This window comes from Psammomys obesus, unplaced genomic scaffold (assembly GCF_907164565.1).
Source record: "Psammomys obesus unplaced genomic scaffold, mPsaObe1.curated_primary_1811, whole genome shotgun sequence".
NCBI classification, from domain to species: Eukaryota; Metazoa; Chordata; class Mammalia; order Rodentia; family Muridae; genus Psammomys; species Psammomys obesus.
In genome coordinates, this window is record NW_026585580.1 from 14,153,270 (window position 1) to 14,166,746 (window position 13,477).

The 13,477-nt window shown below is 56.9% G+C and overlaps 1 protein-coding gene across 2 annotated transcripts in view; it reads left to right on the forward strand.

Moving 5' to 3' along the window:
- LOC129676516 (tyrosine-protein kinase ZAP-70) overlaps window positions 1-11,073 on the forward strand; it is a 16,734-nt gene extending 5,661 nt beyond the window's left edge. Inside the window, exons 2-13 of one of the 2 annotated variants that reach the window (XM_055606911.1) lie at window positions 3,098-3,508; window positions 4,074-4,234; window positions 7,771-7,909; window positions 8,001-8,085; window positions 8,206-8,249; window positions 8,404-8,455; window positions 8,757-8,949; window positions 9,313-9,519; window positions 9,821-10,013; window positions 10,097-10,237; window positions 10,343-10,455; window positions 10,697-11,073. In XM_055606911.1, coding sequence (XP_055462886.1) covers window positions 3,107-3,508; window positions 4,074-4,234; window positions 7,771-7,909; window positions 8,001-8,085; window positions 8,206-8,249; window positions 8,404-8,455; window positions 8,757-8,949; window positions 9,313-9,519; window positions 9,821-10,013; window positions 10,097-10,237; window positions 10,343-10,455; window positions 10,697-10,823 — 1,857 coding nt within the window. In that variant the 5' untranslated portion in view covers window positions 3,098-3,106 and the 3' untranslated portion in view covers window positions 10,824-11,073. Of the gene's footprint in view, window positions 1-3,097; window positions 3,509-4,073; window positions 4,235-7,770; window positions 7,910-8,000; window positions 8,250-8,403; window positions 8,456-8,756; window positions 8,950-9,312; window positions 9,520-9,820; window positions 10,014-10,096; window positions 10,238-10,342; window positions 10,456-10,696 lie in introns of both variants that reach the window. The other variant, XM_055606908.1, reaches the window with a different exon arrangement.
- Window positions 11,074-13,477: the final 2,404 nt, after the last annotated feature.

Consider the following 13,477-nt stretch of genomic DNA (forward strand, 5'->3'; position numbering starts at 1 on the left):
GAGAGAGGGAGAGAGGGAGAGAGGGAGGGGAGAGAGAGGGAGAGAGGAGAGAGAGAAGACACAAGCACATAGGAAGTATCAGGGCCAAAGGGGCCAAGCCACGAGTTTGTAAGGACCAGAGATATCAGAGACCAAACAGAAGGGAGGGACATGATGCCCACTACTCAGGGGACCTGGCCTGGAGGAGCAAGGTGCTTGCCCACAGCCTGTAGACAGCGTTGTAGGGAGGGGTGGAGCAGGACGCCAGGCTGGGTGAGAGGTGGGGTGGGAGTCTGCCGGGTAGAGACAGGGGTGAAGCCGACTTGGCCATTATGTTTTCCTGCTTCTGTTCTTGCTGAGCGTGTGAACATGTCGAACCCCCCCCCCCGCCAGCTGCTTTCCCAAACCTTTGTTTCTAAAAAACGGAGGTAGCTTACATACAGTGACGCCTTCAGACCACCCTATGGAAGAGCTCCGATCTGACAAATGTGCGCAGTGGGAAGACTGCTGCCTTTGTCACACCGTAGAGCGCTCCCCGATTCCTTCAGGCCCCTGGAGTCCTCCATCCGCTGCTGCTGGCATGCTCTCTACCACAGTTCTGACAGGAACCCTGTTTGCAGCCACTGTGTCTGCTTTGCTCGCTTGGCAGACTGCTGCGCCATCCGCTCCCAGGCACCTGCCTCTCTCTACATCACTTTCAACTTTTGACAGTTATGAATAAAACTGGTATAACACTCCCATGGAGGTCTTTCCTTTTTTAAGAATCAGCTTTCATTTTTATCAAGGAGCCTGAAACTTGGTGACTTGTTTCAAATAGTCTCATGGAATGCTCTCTTAAAAGACCCCCTTCAAGAAAAAGTTCTCTTGAGGCTGGAGTGATGGCTCAGTGATTAAGGGCCCTGGCTGCTCTTCCAGAGGACCTGGGTTCAATTCCCAGCCACCACGTGGAAACTCATAACTGTCTATAACTTCCATCCTCTTATGCTCTCCCAGACCACCAGGCACATGTGCACAGACATCCATGTACACAAGACACTCATGTTCATAAAATAAAGCAATGTTAAAGCATGAAAGGGCCCTCCTCTCCTCTCCCTCCCTTTCACTTTTCGCTTTCTGAGATAGGGTCTCCCTCGGCTCTCCTAGGGCCTCATCTGGCCTTCACTGTGTAGCCCACTGGCCTGGAACGCAATCCTTCTGCCTCAGCTTCCCAAGTGCTGGGATCATGGGTGGGTATCACCATGCCAGTTTGGACAGCACCCTTCTCCACGTGGAAACACAAAGGCTGAACCATCGATCATGTGGGTTTCTCATCATTGCTTGCCACTAACTGTTGGGGGTGCTGAGTGGGGTCCCAGCCCATGGCTTCCCACCCTGCATTCACACTCTGTGATCAGCAACCCTGGCTGCCTAGACAGAGGCCTTGGTCTGATCCCATCCCTGGACACTCCTGGCAGATGCAGCCTTCCTCAGTTACCAAGGCTGTCCTTATATAAGCCTGTTGCCTTTGTATAAGGACACTAAGTCCTCGTCACAGTTTACGCCCAGGAGGCCTTCAGAAGATAACAAGAAATTGTTATGATGAACTAATTTTTTCCAACATTGCACAAAACCAAGAACAGAGAGAATGGAAAGGATGACTCGTCTTCTCATGGTCACCCCTGGGTCCACAGCTCACATCTTGCTCCACTTAGCACACAGATTGCCCCTTCATTATTCACAGATTCCGTATTTGAGAATTCACCCGCCGGCTGGACTGTGCAGCCTTCAAAATAACACGGTGTTTCCCCGTGATTTGCAGATATACACGGCACAGAAAGGATATTGAGTCCCTGATGATCATATCACCATGGGGCATGAGCAACACGGGGCTCTGCTTCTTGTTTCCCTGGGGAGGCACATTTCCTGGGCCTTTCCGTGTTAGGCAGATGCCCTTCTACAGGTCAAGAGCCAGTCCAACAGTGTGTATTCCATCAGGTGTTTTGAAATACACACCCACACTCACACCCACACACCGTATTCAGAACCGATGCTGTTATGAAAATGCTCAAGAGAATGAGACAGGAAGATCACAAGTTCAAGGCCAGCCTCGTTTAAGCCTGCTGTTTTGTCGCAAGTTTATAATCCCAGTACGTGGGATGTGGAGGCAGGAGGATCAGGAGTTGAGACAGTCTCAGCAACATAGTAAGTTTGAGGCCAACCTGGACCACATGAGACCCCACCTCAACCCTGGCTCTTAACCCTCTCTCTATGGATGGATACTCATAATAGTTAATGCTTTCTGAAATCGGCCCAGGAAGACAGGGCACGGAGACTGAGGGCACCCACTGTGAAGCAGGAAGACTCCCTGAGGAGCTGTTAGCCTTGCTCTGCCTGACACTCTCCACTCTGATCTCATCGTTTGTTTTGTTTTGTTCACATGATTTTTGTTGTTCTGTTTTTTCTTTTCTCTGTGTAGCCTTGGTTGTCCTGGAACCCGCTCTGTAGAACAGGCTGCCTCCTCCGAACTCCGAGATCCACCTGCCTCTGCCTCCCAACTGCTGGGATTAAAGGTGTGTCACACCACCAACCGGCTTCCCCTCACATTTTTTGAGGAGCTGGTTTCTCCTCATCCTTCTGCCCTGGGCTCACAGGAGATGGTCCTTTTAGCTATGGGAACCTCTTTTCTCTCTAACATCACTCTTAAAAATTCTGGCCTCATTCTGTAACGGCAATGGGCATTTCTAGCCCACTACTGACTGCTGCCTCCTCATGAGGTGTGTGTGACCTTCGAGAGGGCAGGGAATGGCAATATTTTATGTATAATATCCTCAGCGTCTGGCCGGAAATGCAGAAAACAGCAACGTGTGTTTGGGAAATGAAGGGACGGCTCAGGCAGAGGCCTTGGGGGGTGTGCACGCTCTGTGCACGGGTCTCTAAAACTCAGAAGTGGGCTTCAGACCCGGGTGGGTGCCCAGGACATGGCTGCTCCGCTCTAGAACTGACTCCGGCGCAAAGATGAGGCGCCCTGGGCTGCACCTCACGGACGCCCATTCTCGTGGGCTCTCTCCGGGCCCGACGGCCCAGGGCTCGAGAAGGGCTGCGGGCCCTGACCGTCCTGCGACGCCTTCCGCACCCACAGGGCCCGGCGATGCCCGACCCCGCGGCGCACCTGCCCTTCTTCTACGGCAGCATCTCGCGCGCCGAGGCCGAGGAGCACCTGAAGCTGGCGGGCATGGCCGACGGGCTGTTCCTGCTGCGCCAGTGCCTGCGCTCGCTGGGCGGCTACGTGCTGTCGCTGGTGCACGACGTGCGCTTCCACCACTTCCCCATCGAGCGGCAGCTCAACGGCACGTACGCCATCGCGGGCGGGAAGGCGCACTGCGGCCCGGCCGAGCTCTGCCAGTTCTACTCGCAAGACCCCGACGGGCTGCCCTGCAACCTGCGGAAGCCGTGCAACCGGCCGCCGGGCCTCGAGCCGCAGCCCGGGGTCTTCGACTGCCTGCGCGACGCCATGGTGCGCGACTACGTGCGCCAGACCTGGAAGCTGGAGGTGAGGGCGTGGCCGGGGGCGTGGCCGGGCCCGGGACGTGGGCGGGGCCTGGAGGCAGGAGAAGGCTTGTAGTCCGCAAGGAAGCTGATGCTGCGTCCTCTCTGGCCTGCAAGATGCTCCAAGGCCTGGAGAGCGCTGAGGCCTTGGTTGAGCCCAGGATAGGACGGGTAGGTCTGGGCTTGGTGGCCATGGTGGCAGTTTGTCTTGCGCAGCCTGATGATGCTGTGGTGCTCTGCCATCTGTGAGATGCTGAAAGATGGAGGTGCTTCCTGAGCTATTCGGTTCCCGAGAGGACCGTGAGGGGCGGGCTTGTGGCCTGCTGCGGGGCGACAGGGACTACGGGCTGTAGTTCACAGCATGTGCCATGCCTGAGGGAGAGACGGTGTAGGATCTTGAAGCTGCCGGCTAGAAGGTGAGGCCTGGCCACGCTGCCTCAGAACAGAAAGGAGACCTCCGAGCTGGCAGATGCACCCTAGCGGTGCCTGGGTGGGGCGGGTTCCTGATGCAGGCGGGCTCTGGTGGCCGTCCGCTTGGCCATGCCTCCACCGCGCCTTCCCCTCCTCAGGGCGATGCGCTAGAGCAGGCCATCATCAGCCAGGCCCCACAGGTGGAGAAGCTCATCGCCACCACAGCCCACGAGCGGATGCCCTGGTACCACAGCAGCCTGACCCGCGAGGAGGCCGAGCGCAAACTCTATTCCGGCCAGCAGACCGACGGCAAGTTCCTGTATGTGGGGCACAGGGGCTTGTCGGCTACGATCCCGGGGGCCAGGTGGGCACGCCTGCGTGTGCTCGTGGGCCCGGAGGGCGACCGTGTCTGTGGGCACATAAAGAGAGGCACTTTGACACAGACCCTCACGGTGACTTGGAAGGACTCCAGAGTTGGCGCGCCTGCTTTCGCCTAAAGCCTGGCGTTTGCCATCTGCGGGCTGTGGGACTTGGCCTGGCTATCAGGCAACGATGGGAACTAGACAGAGGTGACCACCTCGAGGAGACAGGCACTGAATAAAACCCCCATCGGATGGTGAATGCTTGGTGAGCTGGGTGGGAAGGTGCCAGGTGCTGCTGGCAAGCCTGCTGGCAGGAGCAAGGGCCCAGGGCAGGCGCTGACTGGGCATGACGGAGAGGCACTGAGGGCAATGTGCCTGACGCCATCAGCGAGGGGCTGGCCCTGGCTTTTAGACTGTTGCTTTGGGGCGGGGGTGTCAGCGGTGTCTGCCTGGGACCTGTCTAAAGGCCCTCGGGAATCAATATGTGTAAGGCAGTAGCGTGGGCAAGATGGCATTGGATGCCAGCGCTTGTTCCTCCTGTGACTGTGTGACTGTGTGTCTGTGTCTGAGCTACGGCTGCGGTTATGCGACTGGTGGTGAGTTTGCTATGATCAGAGGCGCTCTGAAGCTCTTTTAAGAATCCCACTGGGCATTTGAAAGCCGGGCCAGGTGCTGCTTCCTCGATTGGGTGTGTTTTGTGTAGAGATGTTATCCACATACCAGCCATGCTGATGTGGAGAGAGTCGATGCCTGCCTCTCTCTATGACCCTGGTTCACCAGTAACTGTAGCCCCAGGGGGACCAGCACCTCTGGCTTCCATAGGCGCCTGCACTCACAGGCACATACCCACTACCCACAAACACAATTAAAAAATTAATAAAGTAGATCTCAAGGAGAGGGGAAGCGGGGTGTGGGGGAAATGGGAGGAATGAAGGGAGGGGAAGCTGGACTTGGGATATATTGAAAACAAAAATTAAAATAATAAAATAACGGATCTTCTAAAAATTTGTATAAATACACACACATATATATATATAATATTTAATATATAATATATTTTGTCCTACCTGACAGTGTTTGTAAATTGGAGGGATATTTCTAATGCTTTTGAGGGAGGTGTTTTCCCCTCTTCCATTCTTCACTGTGAGGACTGAACCCCTGACTTTGCCTATTGTGGGCAAGTGCTCTACCACGGAGACATATTCCCAGCCAGCCTTGTGATGTCTCTTAAACGCTGGTTAAAGATGACGTGCTTGGGCTGGGGATAAGCCTGGTGCTAGAGTGTGCGCTGAGCATGCGCATGGCTCGGAGTTTAGTCCCAGCGCCACAGTTTTAAAAGACGTAATGTTCACCTAGAAATTTTTTAAATTTAAAAAGTGTTATTTTAATTATGCAAATATATGTATAATATATGTATATATAATATATGCAAATACATGTATCTGCATATATATCTGCATGGTTATGCCCACAGTGAGAGGTTCATGAGGAGGTGAGGAGACATCAGATCTGCCTGACACTAGAGCTACAGTGTTAGTTATAGTGGGAACCAAACTGGGGTCCTCTGAAACAGCCGTATGTGCTCTAACTGCTGAGCCACCTCTCCAACCAGAGAAGACAGTTTCTGAGTAGCTTAGGTTAAGGTCCTACCTCCTGCCTAAACCTTTGCATTTGTATCAGTTAGCTTTTGCTGTGTAACAAACTGTCCCCAAATTTACTAATTCTAATCCCACCTTATTTCACAGTTTTTCGAGCCAGCTGAGCAGGTCTGTTTGGGTTAACTCGGCTGCGGTTCAGCAGGTTGGAAGGGTGAACTAGTCAGGGTTTCTATTGCTGTGATGAGACACCATGCCGAAAGCAGGGGAGGAAAGGGTTTATTTGGCCTCCACTTCCACATTACTGTTCACCACCAAAGGGAGTCAGGGAAGGCTCCAAGTGGGCAGGGATTGGAGGCAGGAGCCATGAAGGAATGCCGCTTACCGGCTTGCTCAGACTGCTTTCTTCTAGAACCCAGGACCACCATCCCAGGGATGGAACCTGAATGGCAATGGGCCATTCCCCCTCAGTCATTAAGAAAAGGCTCTACAGACCTCCTACAGCCGGGCCTCATGGAGGCATCTTGTTAACTGAGGCCCCTCCTCTCAGATGACTGTAGCTTGTGTCAAGGTGACATCAAACTAGCCAGCACGAGTGGCCTCCAATAGCAGAGGCTGGCTTGCTCTTGAGCAGAATTCTACTGTCCAAAGGTGAGGTTTGCAAACTTTTTACACAACAGAAGTTGTTTGTAAAACTGAGACAGGAGAAATCTTAAGAGAAACAGAGTCAACAGGTGAATCAAACTGGCTTGTAGGACCAGCACTGTGGGGGAGCATGGTGGGGAGGTGGGGTTGAGGGGCCAGGATTGGGACTGGCAGAGACACAGTTAAACAGCGGCATTATGAGGGACAGGGGCTCATATGGGGAAGGTCAAGAGACTAAGAAAAACTATGAAGAGCCAGATTCCTGGACAGTTAGGTAAGGGCAGCTTTGGATGGAGAGCCGACCCTTATCATCAGACACCAAGGATAGAAATGTCTGCGTGCTTCCTGGCCCCATTTGGTTGGAGTCCTTTTGTCCACCCTTTTGTTCTAAGGTGGTGCCTATCTTTAAAATTAAGATGTATTTCTTGAAGGCAACAGATAGATGGATTTCGTTTCTTGATCCATCGTCATTCTGTGTCTTTTGATTGGAGAATTATATTTAAAATTGCTGAAATGTATTAATTGTGGCTGTTGTGTTGTTGAGCTTTGGTGTTGCTTGTGTTCTCAGTGGTATTTTGTGTTTCATAATTATGACTTTGTATCTCTTTCCACAGTTTTTCTTCTATGCTCATTCCTCTCTTTAGCCTCAAATAAGGTTTTCTTTTCTGTATGCTGTTTATGAGGCAGGAAGCTTTTCTTTGTCAATCATGGTGGATAGTTTTGCTGGGTATATTTTAGGTTGGGAGTCATAGTGCTTTAGGACATGGCATGCATTGCTCCAGGCTCTTCTGGCTTTCAAAGTTTTCATTGGGAAACCAGCTCTTATTTTGATATTTTTCCTTTATATGTGACTTGTGTTTCTTCTTCTGTACTTTTCACTGCACTTTCTTTGTTATGTTTTAACTTTGAGCTGCCGTGGGAACTTTCTTTTCTGGTCTTGTCTGTTTGGTGTTCTTTGTATTCCCTGTATCTGTGTGCATGTATCTTTTTTTAGTTTGGGGATGTTTTCTTCTATGATCTTGTCGAAGATCTCATCTTTGCCATTGGCTTGGGATTCTTCTCTAATTCTAAGGTTTGTTTGTTTTTTTCATGGTGTCTCAAATATCCTGTGTTTAATTTTTTTCATGTTCCTTGCTTATTTGGTCCATACCCTCTATTTTATCTTTGCCCATAGCATATGTGTTAGTAGAGGGAACTGAGGCACAGGAGTGCCCTCGTGTTGCTGTGGGGTGACACCCTTCCCCCCCCCCCAGGCTGAGGCCCCGGAAGGAGCAGGGCACATATGCGCTGTCCCTGATCTATGGGAAAACTGTATACCACTATCTCATCAGCCAGGATAAGGCTGGCAAGTACTGCATTCCCGAAGGCACCAAGTTTGACACGCTCTGGCAGGTAAGGCCGCCCATGTTCTGAGGAGAACCCTGTGATGGGGCGCTCAGCTTCTGGGGGAGGGTGAAGGCTCCACTGACGCCCCTTTCCACAGCTGGTGGAGTACCTGAAGCTCAAGGCGGATGGGCTCATTTACCGCTTGAAGGAGGCCTGCCCCAACAGCAGTGCCAGCACTGCAGGTGAGGGGGGCAGAGGCAGGAGGCAGGCCAGCAGGCAGGAGGCAGGCCAGCGCGCAGGAGGCAGGCCAGCGCGCAGGAGGCCCGGCTCCCGTGCTCACTGTTCCTTCTGCTCCCCAACAGCTGCTGCACCCACACTTCCAGCCCACCCTTCCACATTCACTCAGGTGAGTCAGCGGCACGTCAGAGTTGAGACGTGGGCATTGGGTGGGTGACTTGAGGGAGGTCGGGTGGCAGCGACAGTGGCCGGGGTGTCCTCAGCAGGCATAGGTCTCATAAGAGGGCTGGGTCTGGCTGACTGCTGCTGACCCTGATCTTTAGCCTCAGAGACGTGTTGACACCCTGAACGCAGATGGATACACCCCTGAACCAGGTGAGTTTGCAGAGGTTTGGGGGAGCCCAGGCCCAGATGAAAGCAGGGACCCTGGCTGGACTGTGGGGCTTATCAAGAGATGACAAGGCCAGAGCCATTGCCAGGAGCCTGCCCCCTACACAGCCCTCATGCTTGCCTGTGTGTCCTGGTGCATGCTGCCATGTGGGGGTGGGTCGCTCAAGGCCTGTGGCCACGCGTCTGGTGCTGAGCACTTCCTTCCCCTCCATGCCCCTTCCCCTCCTTCCCCTCTCCCGTCCCCACCCTTTCCTGACCTGGAGCGAACGGCTGTGTGTATGCCCAGCGCGCATAGCATCCTCAGAGAAGCCGCGGCCGACGCCCATGGACACCAGCGTGTACGAGAGTCCCTACAGCGACCCTGAGGAACTCAAGGACAAGAAGCTCTTCCTGAAGCGAGAGAACCTCCTGGTGGCCGATATCGAACTTGGCTGCGGCAACTTCGGCTCCGTGCGCCAAGGAGTCTACCGGATGCGCAAGTATGGCTGGCCACTTGTGGGTCGGGTGGCAGCGGCAGCAGGGGCCTCTGTATCACAACACCTTGTTTTGGGGGGGGGTGTCTGGAAAGCCTGGAGACTCGAGGGGGCGTGGCCCATGATGGGGAGGGCGTGGCTACACCGAACTGGCATTGGGGGTGTGGCCTGTGCTGGGGAGGGCAGGGCCACACTGAAGTTGCCGCGGAGGGGCTTCCCTGTTCCCTGGGTTGACCCATGGTTACGCGGGTAGGCGTTCCCCGGGACCGGGTCCTTAGCTGAGGCGGTCCCTGGCATCCCTGGGAGCGGGTCACTTGCGGCTTCCCCGGGCGGCACCTGCATTGCGCGTGTGGCCACGCCCCCGAGCAGGAAGCAGATCGACGTGGCCATCAAGGTGCTGAAGCAGAGCACGGAAAAGGCCGACAAGGACGAGATGATGCGGGAGGCGCAGATCATGCACCAGCTGGACAACCCCTACATCGTGAGGCTCATCGGCGTGTGCCAGGCCGAGGCGCTCATGCTGGTCATGGAGATGGCGGGCGGCGGGCCGCTGCACAAGTTCCTGGTGGGAAAGAGGTGAGCCTGGGGGCTGCTCACAGGGGGGTGGGGGGCGGGGGGCACAGACACACACACACACACACACACACACACGCACGCACACTACTTGCCTTTTCTCCTTCCTGGAAATGCCTGCCCTCCGTGCACTCTTATGCCCACACTCATACTGCAAAGCAGAGCCGCTGACTCAGTTTCCCCAATGTGCACCACGGCGGTGACCGTAGGATCTGTGCCCAGGGCTCCCGTGGGCGCTCGGCCAGCCCCCTCCGGGCTGCACGCGTGCCCAGGGGAGGCTGACCCTGCCGTGTCCCGGCCCCAGGGAGGAGATCCCCGTCAGCAACGTGGCGGAGCTGCTGCACCAGGTGGCCATGGGCATGCGGTATCTGGAGGAGAAGAACTTCGTGCACCGGGACCTGGCAGCGCGGAACGTCCTGCTGGTGAACCGGCACTACGCCAAGATCAGCGACTTCGGCCTGTCCAAGGCGCTGGGCGCCGACGACAGCTACTACACGGTGCGTGGCGATGGCGGCGCCCGGGCCGGGCAGGGCGGGGAGGGTCCTGGGCCCCGTGCTAGCACGCACGCCTGCCCCCTCAGGCCCGGTCGGCGGGGAAGTGGCCCCTGAAGTGGTACGCGCCGGAGTGCATCAACTTCCGGAAGTTCTCCAGCCGCAGCGACGTCTGGAGCTACGGGGTCACCATGTGGGAGGCCTTCTCCTACGGCCAGAAGCCCTACAAGGTGGGCGGGGCGGGGTTCGGGGCGGCGGGCTGTGTGCGCGGGGGGGGGGGGGGGGCGACGGGAAGGTCCCTGCTCCTCACACGCGCCTGCGCCCCGCCTGGGCAGAAGATGAAGGGCCCCGAGGTCCTGGACTTCATCAAGCAGGGCAAGAGGATGGAATGCCCGCCCGAGTGTCCGGCCGAGATGTACGCGCTCATGAGCGACTGCTGGACCTACAAGTGAGTTTCAGGTCGCCGCGGCTCTCCCAGCGTGCCACCCTTTTCACGGTCCCCCGGGCGACATCCCATCCTGGCTGGCTCCGTGCAGGCGGGGCGAGCGCGGATCCTGCCGCTCAGGCCAACCACTGTCAGCCAACACCCGGCGTCTAAGGGGTGGGGGTGGGGGCCGCTGCGGGACCCCGGTCACCCCGCGCCACCCCGGACGCCCTTCCGCTGAGCCCGGCTGGGGTCTCCCCCGCAGGTGGGAGGACCGCCCGGACTTCCTGTCCGTGGAACAGCGCATGCGCAGCTACTACTACAGCCAGGCCAGCCGGGCCGAGGGCCCGTCGCCGGCGAGTGAGCAGGCGGCCGAGGCTGCGTGCGGCTGAGCAGCCCCCCCGGCTCTCCACACCCCCCGGGCCAGGAGGCCCCGCGCCCTGGAGCTCCAGACCTCAGGCCCACGGCGCTCAGACGGTCCCCGCCGCGTCCTTCCCGCGTGGGCTGGGGCTGCCGCGGCGAGGCTCGGCGTCCCGAGGCCCCGGGCGGAGAGGCCGTGTGCGGGGAGGTCTCGTCTGCTCTGCTTCCGAGCGGAAGTCCCGCAGGGGCCGCTGTCACTGGAATAAACCGCTCTTTGCTCGAGTGTCCGCAGCTTTTCTGGGCCGGGGCGGGGGCTCGGGCGGGGCTGGTCACCGGAGAGTTAGCCCCTGCCGCAGCTTTATCCTCAGGTACACGAGGTCCCCTGGCAAACTGGGCAATGGAGGCGGGGGCTGTGTGCGTCAGGGCCTCGGCATCCCCAAGCGGACTGCCTACCACCATCACCTGGAGAGGCTGACGGAGGTCCTGCCCTCTCCAGCCAGCTGAAACAGGTTTCCTCAGCCGGCCCTCACACCCAGGCCTCCCTGGGCCGGGCACTCACAGACAGCGTCCAGTTTATCGCTTGCTCTCCCACGAGCCAGTTCAGCCCCACTGAGAACTCCCCAAGTCTAGCTGCCTCAGTTTCCCCAACAGGTGAGGGCGAATGGGGCCAGGATTGTAGTGGTTCCGCCTGTGCCCTCCCCCAGGGCCTCCTTCCCTCAGCCAGAGTGACGGAATTGTTTTGGAGGGAGGGGGCGAGCGAATCAGGCTCAGAGCCAGTGAGAGGTGAGATTTGCGCGGATTCCGGGAAGGTAAGCTTTGTTTTTCTCCGGGGTGGGAGGACAGGCGCCCTGGAAGGCCCGTGGAAGTGTTCTGGGGGTCACAGGAGAAGAGTTGTTGAACCGGGTTGAGAGGAGCAAGGAGGCCCCGAGCCTTGACGTGTGAGCAGTGTCCGGGCAGGAACTGACGCTGAGACGACGCGGTTAGTCTGGCACCGAGCTAACTTTGATTAACTGTTGTGTGTGTGTGTGTGTGTGTGTGTGTGTGTCTTCCGGGAAAGGTCGCACGTGCTTTCAGGTGCCTGGGAAGGCCAGCAGAGGGTGAGGGGTTCCCTGGGGCTGGAATTACAGGTGGTTGTGTGGACGCCTGACCTTGGCGCTGGGACTCGAACTCACGTCCTCTAGAAGGGCAGTAAGCACTCAAACCTCCGCGCCGTTTCTCTGCCCCTCCCCCCAGTTGTGTTTTAGATTTAAACAACCTGGGTGTGGAGGCACGAGCCTGTTATCCTAGCACTTAGGGGTTAGAGATCAGAAGTTGCACGTGAGCCTGGGTTCCAGGCTGAGACCCTGTCTCAACAACGCCTTCCAGACAGGCAAAACGCTCCAAAAACCAAGCAAAAAACCCCTCGGCGGCGCCTTGAGAACAGGGAGGTGCCATGTCTGTTATTAGAAGATGATCTTATTAGTGCGTTCGGAAGCTGTGTTACTCATTCATAACCAAGGTTAAAGCTTAAACAGCCCTTTTCATTTCTTCGAAACAAGTAAAGCAAGAAAACAGTTTCCTCAGCGGTAGGATTTAGTGGCTGCTGGGAAATGGTACTTTTTTTTCCCCCCAGTATTTCAGTTGTATTAACATTCACTTGTTATCGGATAATGATGCCTGTCATTGCGCAAACGTCTAAGACACTTTTGGCTTATATGTATTTTATGGTCGGCATTGTTTGGTTTGGTATTGAAAAGTCGCCCACGGGGGTGTCCGGTACACGGGGAACTGGCTGGCAAAGGTTGCCGGAATTCTTGGGAGAAGATGCAGTGCTAACCTGCGACCACACGGTGGCGCCACTGCCCCAGCAAAGGCGGGCTCAGTCTCCTGCGCAGGGCCGCCTTGCACGTCCCTGGTGCCCTCAGCCTCTGGGCCCCGGATCCCACCCTCCTCCAGAACACGTCCTGGCTCTCGCCTCTTCAGTTACGTGAGGCCCCTGCTTGGGCTGCTGTTGGCTGTGCTCGCAGACTTAGCCGGTTGCCCCCGGCGGCTCGTCCTCGCAGCCCCCTGCCCCGCGGTTTCTGCGGGTGCTAAAAGGGGAAGGTAGACTTAGGAGGAGGACTGGGAAGATCTCGAAGGCGCTGGGAACGGAACCCCCGGGCCTCCTCCCCAGCCCCCACCCTTCTTTTATTTGCTTTTGAGACAGGGTCTCATGTACCCCAGGGTAGCCTCAAAGACGCTGCAGGGCCAAAGATGACCTTGAACTTCTGATCCTCCTGCCTTCGCTTCCTGAGCACTGGGCTGACAGGCAGGTGCCAGCACGCTGAGTATGGGGTGCCGGGGGGCGAGCCCCGAGTTTTGTGCGTGGTAGGCAAGCACTCTGCCAGCTCAGTCTGGGGGACAGGGCTTCACCGGGCAGCTCAAGCTGGCCTTGAACTCGTCGCCGCTTGCCTCGGCCTCCTGAGTGGATGCCAGGCCTGCGCCGCCAGCTGGGCTCACGTGAGGGTGATATGATGAGGATGGGCGGGCCCCAGACCTCGGGGCTGGAGGTGGCCTGGCTTTAGGGAGAGCTGTCTTGGACTTGGGAGACTCGGGCCGCGTCTGTTGGGCCTGCTAGGCTGAGGTTCGGCAGTGGGAAGATCCTGTCGGCGAACAGGCTGGGTGGAGCCTCCGCGGGCCCTCTGCCCCGGACCCTGGCGGCTGATCT